The sequence below is a fragment of the Melanerpes formicivorus genome, unplaced genomic scaffold (genome assembly GCF_026170545.1).
Source record: "Melanerpes formicivorus ecotype bairdi unplaced genomic scaffold, bMelFor1.0.p_v2 SCAF_11, whole genome shotgun sequence".
Classification (NCBI taxonomy): domain Eukaryota; kingdom Metazoa; phylum Chordata; class Aves; order Piciformes; family Picidae; genus Melanerpes; species Melanerpes formicivorus.
Window position 1 is genome coordinate 17,160,118 of NW_027142363.1, and position 12,866 is coordinate 17,172,983.

Genomic DNA, 12,866 nt, shown 5'->3' on the forward strand with positions numbered 1-12,866 from the left:
TTGGAGAGGTTTTGTGTGCACAAAACCACCTTCAAGAAGATGGAGTAGCTGAATGCTATGCAGTCTGGGAGGCTCATCTGTCTACAGAGCAACCCTCCACGGCAAAAGAAAGGGAAAGGCACAGTGGCTTCTGCAGTTCACCATACATGAAAGCAATTGTTATGTCAAAGCTATCCAGTCTGGTAGCACAGAGCAAGCTGGGCTTCACCCCACAGGCTGAGCATATGAGGAACTGGTATGTTGTGGTTCATTTTTGCTTTTTGGGTTTCTGTATTCCTGAAGCAGCAGGGCAATTTAAAGGTCTGTTCTCTCCCATGCTGTTTTCAGCTTCTCTGTGCTTTTGTGTGGCTACCTCAGAAGCAAACTGGAGCTGTTCTGTTATGTGGCTTCTTTCATCTCGCTGCTAATAGTGAAAAGTGACACTGTGCCACCCTGTGTCTGGTAGGAAAAAATCCCCTCATCTAAAACACCTTCTGAATAGAGAAGGCTGGCAAGAAAGCAAAGGAAAATAGTCAAAGATTGTGACAAACTAATTTTAATTTAAGACAAATCATGAGTCATTTTGCTGATTCTCTTCCATTTGTGAGCACAGATTATTGTATTCCTCTGGACTGACTGAGTACTGTGAAAGAACTCCTAGAAATTCTTTGAGTGGGCAGAGGCCTCCACTACACCCTTTTACCACTTGCTCCTGCAAAGGCAAAGAGACAAGATAGAATTGAATAGAAATAACGAGGTTGGAAAAGACCTTCGAGATCATCAAGTCCAACCTATCACCCAACACCATCTCATCAACTAAACCATGGCACCAAGTGCCTCATCCAGGCTCTTCTTAAAAAACCTCCAGTGATGGTGACTCCACCACCTCCCCAGGCAGCACATTCCAATGGCCAATCTGTCTTGCTGGGAAGAATTTCTTCCTAACATCCAGCCTAAACCTCCCCTGGCACAGCATGAGACTGTGTCTTCTTGTTCTGTTGGTGGTGACACCTGGGAGAAGAGACCAACCCCCACCTGGCTACAACCTCCCTTCAGGGAGTTGTAGACAGCAAGAAGGTCTCCCCTGAGCCTCCTCTTCTCCAGGCTAAGCAACCCCAGCTCCCTCAGCCTCTCCTCACAGGGCTGTGCTCCAGACCCCTCCCCAGCTTTGTTGCCCTTCTCTGGACACCTTCCAGCAGCTCAACATCTTTCCTAAATTGAGGAGCCCAGAACTGGACACAGGACTCAAGGTGTGGCCTAACCAGTGCTGAGTACAGGGCACAATGACTTCCCTGCTCCTGCTGGCTACCCTATTCCTGACACAGGCCCTGGCCTGCCATTGGCCTTCTTGGCCACCTGGGCACACTGCTGGCTCATGTTCAGCCTACTATCAATCAGTATCCCCAGGTCCCTTTCTGCCTGGCTGCTCTCCAGCCACTATGACCCCAGCCTGTAGCCCTGCCTGGGGCTGTTGTGGCCAATGTGTAGAACCTGGCAGTTAGATGTGTTCAATCTCCTGCCCTTGGACTCTGCCCATCTGTCCAGCCTGGCAAGGTCCCTCTACAGAGCTCTCCTACCCTCTAACAGATCAACTCCTGCACCCAGCTTGGTGTAACTGCAAATTTACTGATGATGGACTCAATCACAGATCTCATGCATTGCTAGAGGCACATACCCCACCCCACCCCCTTTTTTTTTTTTTTCCCTTTCTTTCTGATACTGCTGCATTCTGCAGCTAGGAACTATGCTAGCTGAGGCAAACACACAGAGTCAGAAGTTCAAATTCTTTGTCTAAACCTTCTCTAGCTCAACAGCCAGCTCAACAGAAAAGATACTTTTGCTAGCATGAATGTGCTCTGTGTTTTACTCTTATCTGGCTTGCTGGCATGCTCAGGACAAGCCTTGTTTTACAGCTTTACCTGCATGGCAGGTCCAAATGCCCAAGATCTGTGCGAGGGACTTGCTGTGGGATCTTACCTCTCCGAGGTACAATGTGCGAACAAACCACTCTTTGGACCGCTGGTGCTGATACAGTTCTAGGGTCACATCTGCAGCATAACGTGGCCACTTGTGATCAAAGGTGCCCAGTGCCACCAGGAGAGGAATAAGGGTAGTGTCATGAGAAGCATAGAGAATGAGCTTTCTGATAAAAAGGAAAGAAAAACAAACTTAGTGGTGGCTGTGTTCCTTCAATGGATAGCCAGTGGCACTCATGCCTTTTCTAGCAGATGGACTCGATGATCACAGTATCACACAGTATCAACCAAGGTTGGAAGAGACCACAAAGATCATCGAGTCCAACCTGTCACCACAGACCTCATGACTAGACCAAGTGCCACGTCCAATCCCCTCTTGAACACCTCCAGGGATGGTGACTCCACCACCTCCCTGGGCAGCACATTCCAATGATGAATGACTCTCTCAGTGAAGAGCTTTCTCCTCACCTCCAGCCTAAACTTCCCCTGGTGCAGCTTGAGACTGTGGTCTCTTGTTCTGGTGCTGGTTGCTAGAGAGAAGAGACCAACCCCTTCCTGGCTACAACCACCTTTCAGGTAGTTGTAGAGAACAATGAGGTCATCCCTGAGCCTCCTCTTCTCCAGGCTAAACAATCCCAGCTCCCTCAGCCTCTCCTCATAGGGCTTATGCTCAAGGCCTCTCACCAGCCTTGTTGCCCTTCTCTGGACACATTCAAGTGTCTCAATGTCCTTCCTAAACTGAGGATCTTTGAGGTCTCTTCCAACCTTGGTGATACTGTGATACATTCAACATTCTGAACCAGTTTCTCACACCGACAGCAAGTCCAAATTCATAACAGTTAGAGGAAAAGGTCTGCCCTGTACCTGGCCTGTTGAGCTGGAGATGGGGACTCTATCACTTCTGTAATGTTCTTCTGTAACATATGGAAAAGGAGGCCAATGCTCATCTGAAGAACTTCCCTATAAAAGAAGCAGAAAGCTAGTCTGTAAACTCTCAAATGAAATAATTTCCAAAGAACCCCTGTGAACTTGCTTTTCACTTCCAAATTGATGGCGTGCATTTAGTGTAGCTAAGAACTGTTAAATGAAATGTTATGATTACTTCTTTGTCAGCAGCTCCACAGACACCACAGAGATTCTAATGTGATTGTAGATTAGGAGGGGAGAGGTGTTAACAAGCAGTCTTTTGAGGTGTGGCCCACATGCAGGGAAATCTTGAGTCCCCTTGATGTTCTCTATACTATTTTGTTTACAGAGCTGTGATTTTCTTTGGATGCATCGTTTTCAATTAGGGAAGCTGTCTGTAGCTGGCTGCACAACAGCAGCTGTGAAGTGGTTGGGATCGTTGGCAGGATGGGGAGAGGTGAGGTTCAAGAATTTGGTTGCCATATTTAAAACTTTGGGTTTACCCCTGTACTGAACAGAGAAGAGGGTTTTAGACAGCTCCTGGTGTGGAGAGACTCTACCTAATGGAGGAGTGTGGTTTTTCCAGGTGTTGTAGGAGTGGGAGAAATCAGTCTTTTAGTGTCCAAGATCACTAATACAAGTTAAAGAAAAGGCAAAAGGCAACTGTCCTAACAGAAAAGGCTGTCCTGTATCACCACCTGATGAGAGCTGGTGAACATGGCAGCTGTGAATGAATCTGCAAGGAAAATGGCTGCTAAGCTAGCAACTCAGCCACCTTGACAAACAACTGTGGAGGAATTAATTAACTACATGTAGCAAACTCTTGCAAGTAGTTACATGCATGCAGGGCTTGTCATCACCCTTTCCACTAGCACAAACACTTCTCAGCCCAGCTATGCAGGTACCATTTCTACATTAAACTTCCCAGTTTGGAGTTCAGATTGTAGTTGTGCATCTGCGAAGGCGGCCTCACCTGTGCAGCCTCAGCACTTGGGCCAGAGGTATCTCCTATTCTCTTCTGCTTTTGCCTTTGACACAGGTTCACTTTGACAACTGTGGCAACTGAAGCATTCACTGCCTACCTCAGTGGCTTATACTGTTCCTCAGAGACTGCTCTCTTGGCTGTCAGCAGAATAGGATGTCAGCCTGCATCTTGTCCTCCTCAGCATGGCCTCCTTTTTCCTAGCTCGTGTTTCTGACTCAAGGCACTGGACTTGACACTGAGATGGCTGAGGCACAATCCTCAAGAGCGGGCAGTAGCCTCTAGTGGAGGAATACAGCAGATCAGAAAGGACTTCTATCTGCTGTAGTCAATTGGTGTAAGCCTAAGCCAACCCCTAAGACTGGAAGCACAGATACAGGCAATCACCTTGAACCATCTTCCAGAAAGAAAAGCAGCGACTCAACAGATCGACGCTCAACAGTCTGCTGAAAGCCCTTCAGCACAGGGCAGCTTGGCAAATTGTGCACCTGGAAGACATAACATAACAACAGGGTTTGACCCTTACTGAACCCAGCCTGAAGATACAGGGATGACTGGGTACAGAAACAGCTGTTCATGTCACAGTGTGTTGTACCACAGTATTCATGTGTGGAGTTCTAGGGTGGTTTTAAACAGACAGACTTGTCCTGTGTACTCAAAAGGATGGGTGTTTGTTCTTGAGGATGCATTTCTACGTGAAAGGAGTGTTAACATCTTGAGCTATTCAACTGATGGCCAGACCAATTCCCATTAGCTGCAGCAAAGAAGAGGTACTAAGGGAGATACAAACATGCCCAGCTCCCTTCTAGTAGCACAAGCAATATGGCTTAGGGGTAGTAGGCTGGAACTAGGAGAAGGTGGTTAGGTGCACTTTGTAATGGGGTAAGCGAGGCCCAACTGCTGTTTAGCTCTACTTCATTATGCTTGAAAAAGCTAACAGATTTCAAAGTGACAACATAAATACTGGAGATGAGGCTTTGTCCATTCTAGAGCAGGGATGACTCCACATCTTGCTTTTTAAAAAGGCCATGCTGTGTCTATAAATTCTCTGGATTGCACAGAATGGTACTAGAGTACCCACTGGTGTCAGTGGTGTTGGCACTCTGTGGTCTCCTCCATATGCATGTTTCTGTCTGTGACAGTGCAACAGATCTGTTCAGCTCACCTGCTCAGCAGTGATGTTATCAAAGAGGAGAAAAAAATCCACAGACTCTTCATCATCAATACCCATCTTCTCCTTAATGGTTTTCAAGTCGTCACAGATACCTGGCTGTTGCAGAACATTCTCCAGCTTAAGCCTGTCAAGGAGTTAAGACAAAAAAAAGAAGCCAAGAACTTTTCACACACCAGAATTTCTGTCTTTGGGGTGTTTTGTTTCACATCAGTGAGGGGTAGAAGAGAAGCACCAGGGGACTGTGTGGGACTCCTGATGCTGGCGGTCTTAAGTTGCAGAGTGGACTAACGCTGTCTAGATGAAAAGGATGAACACTCACTCTGCTCTCAGGGAGGCAGGGTTAAAAACGAAGATAAGCGAACCCCTTAGAAGTGGTTCCCATAAACAAGGGCTGTGTATCAGTTAACAGATCTGGTCATACTGGAACAGTACAAGTCTGTGTCTTCAGGGAGTACCTTTTAACTGTGTCATAAAAGAAGAAAGGGCAGAAGCTTTGAACTGGTTGCTGTATGGTGTGGGAAAGGGGAAACACCTAAATACTCGTGGCTTACATCCACATCTTATCTTGTTAGAAACAGCTTGCCTCTGTATGCCATCTTAAATGCAGTTTTGTAAAGTTTAATTGAGAATATCCATGCTGACCATATACTTCAAGGAAAATATCTTGCATAGGTTTTATTTCCTGTCCCTGATCTCTTGGGGAGTAGGTAGATAAAGTTTTTACTTTGCCCCTTATTTTTTTTTTTTTCAGGATCAGCTCTAGTTTCTGTGTGAAATCAAATGTGTTAGAAGCTCTGGCTTATGTAGCCCATAAAATGTGCCAGTGCTTCTTACTGAGAACTCCACCTTGATGTGGTCACAGAACATCCTCAAGTGGTGGGCTGGAGGGGAAGGAGAAGAGCTTGCAGTTTACTCCCTTTTCAGACAGTTGATGTTACTGGAAGAGGCTGAGTATACTGCTTCTGTGGGTTGTCACCTCACCACCGTCAAGAATGATCTTTTGCCTACAGTCAGGTCTTACACAATGAGCTTTTGTGAGTGAATTCTGGCAACTCTTGAATTTTGGATAAATAGGCTAATGTATAATCCAACTAAAGTATAATGGATTGGCCTTGCTTCAGTTTCCACCCTGTGCCCAACCTGGCACAGGCATTTAGAGTACCTGACTCGGCAAACACGAGTCTTATTTCAGTGTAGGGTATTCCTGATTTTACTTCATTAGTCTTTGCTAAACGTGTCAAGGCTGAGTATAATTTCAGTTTCTTCAAGGTACAAATGTGACAGGAGTGTTGTAATAACCCCCAAACCAGAAGATGAATATAAAAAGGAGGCCCAATATGTTCACAGTTGAAAGACTTGTTAAGGGATGTAGATGACATTAATTCTGCCCTGCAGCAATGCCACAGAATAGCTGTACATGAGCTAGTAATGAGTGTTTGCTAGACACAGGCTTAAATTAAATTGGTTGCTCAAGAAAAAGCCTTTATTATTATTTTTTTTTTTCTTCTTTCTAGTGCCACTTCTTGGTATGAATTGACTGAGTGAGTGTTTTATGCAACTAGCTAACCCTTCCCAAAGAACAGTAAGAGGCAGGGGAAGAAATTGCAAAATTTGAAGAAAATGTGCTGTTTAAAAATACTCCTGCTGCAATGAAGCAGCAGTGACATCGTATGGGGAGGGAGGTATGGCTGGCAATTACCTGCTCAAGCATTTCAGGCGCTGGCAGCTGCGGTAATTGGGGTAGAGTATTTCAGAGCTTGCTTCATCTGTGACAATGACAACGGATCCTGTGGAAGGAGAAGGAAGCTTCTGTGATCGCTAGTGCATCAGCCTGTCTTTAGACTGCTTTAATCACCCCCACAGTCTATGTGCTCAAGTCCATTGTTGTCAGATAGCACTTCCTCCTGAGCTATCACCTGCAACACAATCCACTATGCTTGTTTGTGTGCACACAGCATATAATTCCACCGGGATGTCTGCTGTGCGCTTTGTAAAGCTTTCTACTTGTGTGTTCTTTTTTTTCCCCCTAGTATTTGCATGTGCCAAAAATTAGTCTCAGTGTCGTGAGGTGTAAGGAGCTCTGGCATGTCACTTCTGCTGTTCATGGAACTGAATAGGGAGGGAGCAGAAGTGAGATCTTCAAATCCCAGAGGATACTAGGACATATACAGAGCTGTCAACTGTACCTACAGCCAAAAGATTACTCTGAATACTCAACTTGTAAAGGAATTTGGCTGAAAACTTGGGTTTCTCTGACAAACTTTTTTCAGATGTGCTTCCTGTGCATTGGACCTGGAACTTTTTGCCCTCTTGCTTCTGAAGTGGGTTAATTCTAACCTCCTGAGTAGCTCTGAAATTGCAGCATTTGTGGGAACAGATCCAAGCTGAGCCTCAGCAGAGAGCTACATAAAGAGAGGGAGCAAGTGACACATTGATGAAGAACATACAGCACCAACAGAGTGTGGGGAAGAGGACTAGGTGCAAAGAACTAGGGAAGAAGTAACAATCAGAAGCCAGAGAGAGTTGGGACGTGCAAGGTCTGTGCATCCAGGGGAGACTGGGCAAGGAAAGGCACTGGCCCCAACCTTCTTTCTGCTGTTGGTACAGCCCAGCTAGCAGGCACCGTGTGGACTCCAGATTCCGGAAAATATTAGTGGAACGGACACTGAAAGACAGAAAGCAGGGGGTGAGGCAGGACTTTTTCTTCTACATGGATGCAGCTGAGGAGGACATACTAGAAACTAAGGATTCTACTTTCACTGTGATTTAGGAGACCTCTGGGAGGATCTATCTTGCTACTTCTAGAGCAGACGCCTGTAGCTAAAGTGTCCTTTAACTTCCCTTCAGAGACAGTGGGGATAACAAAACTGGCACTTCTCTGGAGTAATTTGTGCCTCATCCTAAATCAGACACTCCCAGCACAAATGATGTGAACAACAGGAGTGTGCTTCATCTTGGTGATATTTATCTGTTTAATCTACAGCGAGTTAAATTGTGCTCCAGCAATGCTGGTTTCTCTTTACTCACCATAAAGGTGCACAATACCACTGTCAATGGCTAAAGCTAGGGGAGATGAATCTGCCCCTGGTATCACTCTTGGGACTGCTGGAGAATTGGATGCTTTGTGTCATGAGTAAGTTCTATTACCGTGCTCTGCAGGCTGAGCAAAGATGAGGCCTAGGGGCCATCCACCCTGCTATGGGGTGTAGAAGGTTATGCTGGTCATAAAGTTTCCTTACTACAGGTCTACTTGTTAGGGGAGAGGAAGCAAAGAGGGAACTGGGAGACTCACAAGACCTCAGCAGGCTTAAATATTGGTGAGAGAAAGTTGGCTTCTTCCACATAGGTTTTCCTTAGCCTTTCCCCTAGGGCAAACGTCTGCTGCATCCCCAGTGTTGTCAGCTGTCCAGCAATCACACCACCCTACATACAAAGAAAAGGAATGGTCTCTAGTGGAATATGGACGTAAGTAAGTTGGCAGCAGGACAGTGAAGCTACCATGAAATACATTGTCACCTTGAATGTAGTCTTTTTGTAGTGTTCATCATAGGGTGAGGGAGGTTGAGGTCCTCCATTTAGGTCAGTCACCACGTAATCGAACTTAGTCTGAGCAGGTACATCTAAAAGAGTGGGAAGCCATTCCACCTGTTTGGAAACAAACAGTGCTTCAGTGGAAAAGGAGGATTTAAAGAGCATTAAGCCAATGCTGGGCTGCTATTGTGTGCTGACTTGCCAACCATAGCCAAAGAGAACTAATCTCTTCATCGAGTTCATACAGAAATGACAGCAGCGCTGCATTGTGGACCTGTTGATCTGCAGTGCATCATGTACGTGTGATGTGCATGAAACGCAATACTTGCTTTTCTCCCCTTACAGGAGAAGAATTTGAAGCAAATCTCTGTTGCTGCTGTTTGTTACACAGAGAGGAACTTCTTTAGCAAACTATAACTAGTTTCAGGCAGCTCAAGAGGTGCAAGCCTCCTTGGAGGCTAGGGGGAGACAGATCGATCAGTCATGCGGCGCAAGCCTCGTTGGAGCCTATGGGGAGACAGATGAATCACGGTAAGGCTGAGGCAGGTCAAGGCAACTCGCCTGTTGCACCTGCGGCGGGGGCGATACCAGGCAAAGGCCCAGGGTACAGCAGCGTCACCGCACTGGGATGTCCACAGCTGAGTCCTTCCTCTAAGGGCTCCCTGCAGCCGTCCCACTAATGGGCAGCGGGACCCTGCTATCGCCGTTCCACTTTAACTCCTGAATTCCCACGTTTCCCCCAAAGTTACTCTCGGTAGTACCTTGGGACAGCAGCATCCACACATTTACAAGCTGATGGAAGCAGCTGAGCAGCGGGCACCCCGCGGCTCAGGATGAGGGCAGCAACTGCAGCCCCGCTGGCAGCCGGCCCCGCTCCGCAGCCCCATCCGCCCGTGCCCGTCCCACTGCTCACCGGCGATGACCCCGGGAGGGGCCGCAGCGGGGTACGCGCCCCGTGTCGGAAGACCACCTGCACCAGCTTCAACTCCAGGTCCCGCCGCTCCTGGGCGGCAGCCGCCGCTGCCCTCTGCCGCTGCGTCCACAGGGCGAGGCCGCCCAGGAGACCCAGGCGAGTTCCCCAGCCCATGGCGGCAGCACTACCGCTGCCGGTACCCGGCAGCACGGCATCGCCGTGCCGGCTGCGGGCGCGAGGGCGGACGGGAAGCGGAGTCCCCTGCTGGCTCCGATCAGCGGCAACGGCTCCGCGGCGGACTACAGCTCCTAGCGGGAACCGCGCCGCGGGGCGGGATCCTCGCGCCGGCTGCCGTGCGCAGGCCCCGCCCCGGCCGGGACAGGTGGTGCCTGCGGTGCCTCCGCCCCGGGGCCGCTAGGAGCCGCGGACGCGGTACCGCCCTCCTGGCACGGGATCCCTCGCCGCCTGCTCGAAGTGAGCAGTGCTCTCGCCCTGCAGCCCTTCTCCCCGCCTCCTGCTGCCGCTGCTCTCTGCCTTTATTGGCCGATGGTCGCATCCAGGGGGTCAATGGCTGCATGCCCAGGTGGAGATGGGTGACAAGTGGTGTCTCTCAGGGGTCCATAGCGGAACCAGTGCTGTTTAATGTCTTTATCAATGACATTGACAGTGGCATCGAGTGCACCCTCAGCAAGTCTGCAGATAACGCTGACCTGAATGGTGCGATCCCTATGCCAGAGGATGGGATGTCATCCAGAGGGACCTGGACAAGCTGGAGAAGTGGACCCATGGGAACCTCATGAGGTTCAGCAAGGCCAAGTGCAAGGTCCTGCATATAGATCAGGGCAATCCCCTGGTATCAATATGGGCTGGGAGTTGAAAAGATTGAAAGCAGCCCTTGTCGATAAGGGTTTTGAGGTACTGGTGGATGGAAAGCTGCACATGAGAAGGCAATCTGTGCTTTCAGCCCAGAAGGCACTTGGTGTCATGGTCTAGTAGTCATGAGGTGTTGGGTGACAGGTTGGACTTGATGATCTTTGAGCTCTTTTCCAACCTTGCTGTTTCTATGATTCTAATTTTCTAAGGCCAGCCATATCCTGGGCCGCATCAAAAGCATGGCCAGCAGGTCAAAGGAGGTGGTTCTCCCCCTTTGCTCTGCTCTCATGAGATTCCCACCTGTGGAGTCCTCAGCACAAGATAGACATGTACCTGTTGAAGCAGGTGCAGAGGATGGACAAAAAAATGATCAGAGGGCTGAAACACCTCTCCAGTGAAGAAAGGCTGGGACAGTTGGGGTTGTTCAGCCTGGAGAAGAGAAGGCTCTTGAGAGATCTTACCGAGGCCTTTTCTTAGTTAAAGGGAGTAAAGAAAGATGGGGACGGTGTTTTTAGCTGGGCCTGTTGCAACAAGATAAGGGGTAAATGGTTTTAAACTAAAAGAGGGCAGATTTAGACTAGATGTAAGGAAGATAGCTTTTATAATGAAGGTGGTGAAACACTGGAACAGCAGCCCCATCCCTCAAAATATTCAAGGCCAGGCTGAGCAGGGCTTTGAGCCCTAATTTTTCTTTCTGAAGGCAGGCTTGGCCACGAGAGTGTCTGACAGCCCAGCCTTCTGTTGTCTCAAACCAATGTGTGTGATAGGGCCGATAGCCCTAACGACTCTATTGTCTCAAACAAGGTGTGACATACCTAGTCTTGAATAGACGGTGTGATTGCCTTAATAGCTCTGGAGAAGAGCTGCTGGCTTGCCAGATGGTTTAACAATGAAGAGATAATGTCTGCAGAGGTGAGAATTCCCACTTTAACAGCACTTCAACAAAGCTATGGAAAGGCAATGAGCAACAGCGCCAAGTAACAGATATTGCACTGCAGGCACCTGGTGCCCCCCTCTCCTTGTGATTTGGAGAGGCCATGCACCCCCACTCCTGCCAAAAGGGTGTAAAAGGACCTCAACTTCCAGGTCCCGGGTGTTGCGTTTACCACAGAAGACCCTGCTGGAATGTACACCCACCACCAAGAACTTGGACTGTTTCTGTGAAAATAGCGCTGGATCCAAGGAGTGGTGATATCTTTATTTCCCTCTTACTTCTGAACTCTCTCTTTATTCCTCTCCCTTTTTCTTCCATTCCATTCTCTGGTCCATTACCAAGAGTTTTCATAGGCTCTGACAAACCTAACTCGGCAGGCGTTCGGCGTCAATTTGCTTTAATTTACTCCAGAGGAATTTTTTCCAGTCATAGCACGACCTTCCCTGCTGCCCAGGGGTTGGCTCTGGATACTGGGTCATGGCAGAAAGGTGTGTCCAGCTGATAGCCTGCGCTGGTAGTTATCAGTGGATTGAATTTAGTACAAAAGGAAGAGCCTGTGAAAAGGGAGTGAGTGTCTGAGTTTCTCCCCACCAGGCTGCTTGTGCCCTCCTGTGAACAACCACTGATTGGAACAAAGTTTGGCAGGGCTGGGGGGAGGATGTTGCATTTGGCTCAGATCTTACATTGACCACTCACAGCTTTTTATTATTTTTTTTAATCGGCCCACGTGGATGTAGTATGCATGGAGGAAGAGATTTCTTTCTTGTAGCTCCTGCCAGTTCATGTTAATGGCTGGGAGAGGGAACAGCTCTGCTCCTTACTCCTGTAGCTTCTTTCTCTCCCTGCTTTTACTCAGTCACCCCGTTAGCTTCACCAGCAAAGGTTTGGAGCTGGTGCTGAATGTGGCAATGGCAATTTTTCTGTTGCTCCTGTCTAAATGAGGGCTGCTTCTGCTGTCAGTTCGCTAAACACGGTGTTTATCAGCTTGGATGCTCAGGTGTGAACACCCTATGAGGGCAGCAGTGGGCATTGATCTAGTCTTGCCTGGCCTCTCACTGCTGCCCTAGTCTGGAGCATACCTTCCTCTGGAGTGAGCCCTGTGTGGCAGTTTGCTGTGTGTGCTGAGTTAATGTTGATGGGAAACTTCGACCCACCACACCTTGCCTCTCTTTCTAAAGCTTTTGATTTTCTGTTTGATCTGAAATGTGCAGGTCTGTTGCCTGCCTGGGCTCTGAGCTTTCTGGTATCTGTATGCTTCCTGCCTCTTTTCCTTTGGTCTGTTACCAGTGGCACGCCCTGGGTGATGCAGAGGATGAACCTTAGAAAGTCATGTCTAACACATAGCCCTAGGGCTGACATCATGATTGCTGTCCTGGCATCTTTCTATTAAGACAATTAAGAAACTTCTGGAAAAAGGGACAAAATTGTTTTCCATGAGGTTGGTCCTGAAAGAAGGAGGAGCTCCTTGGATGCCGTGGCATGGGTTCTGAGATGATGTCTAGGCTGGGAAAGAAACTCAGTGAAGGCTGAATGCATATGCCTGTAAATGCACATTTGGCAGACCTGAGATCTCCTGCTCCCAGGGATATCCACTGGAA

The 12,866-nt window shown here is 48.3% G+C and overlaps 1 protein-coding gene across 2 annotated transcripts; it reads right to left on the reverse strand.

Moving 5' to 3' along the window:
* Positions 1 to 444: 444 nt before the first annotated feature.
* ACP6 (acid phosphatase 6, lysophosphatidic) lies at positions 445 to 9,674 on the reverse strand. Of its 2 annotated transcripts, XM_068144703.1 has the most exons (10): positions 9,462 to 9,666; positions 8,534 to 8,662; positions 8,310 to 8,440; positions 7,603 to 7,682; positions 6,717 to 6,804; positions 5,009 to 5,141; positions 4,231 to 4,331; positions 2,820 to 2,915; positions 1,957 to 2,122; positions 445 to 691 (listed from the first exon to the last, which is right to left on the reverse strand). In XM_068144703.1, the coding sequence occupies exons 1-10, from the start codon at positions 9,633 to 9,635 to the stop codon at positions 551 to 553; spliced, it is 1,239 nt and encodes a 412-aa protein (XP_068000804.1). In that variant the 5' UTR covers positions 9,636 to 9,666; the 3' UTR covers positions 445 to 550. The 2 variants fall into 2 exon arrangements, with proteins under 2 accessions (XP_068000804.1, XP_068000805.1); XM_068144704.1 differs by lacking the exons at positions 445 to 691; positions 1,957 to 2,122 and adding an exon at positions 3,944 to 4,124 and having other exon boundaries at positions 2,830 to 2,915; positions 9,462 to 9,674.
* Positions 9,675 to 12,866: the final 3,192 nt, after the last annotated feature.

Coding starts and splice junctions, on each gene's coding strand:
- ACP6 (XM_068144703.1), bottom strand. CDS start 9,635: ATGGGCTGGGGAACTCGCCTGGGTCTCCTGGGCGGCCTCGCCCTGTGG. Junction 5,142..6,716: donor CGCCTGAAATGCTTGAGCAG/GTAATTGCCAGC, acceptor ACTCCTTGACAG/GCTTAAGCTGGAGAATGTTC. Junction 692..1,956: donor GCACATTGTACCTCGGAGAG/GTAAGATCCCAC, acceptor TTGCCTTTGCAG/GAGCAAGTGGTAAAAGGGTG.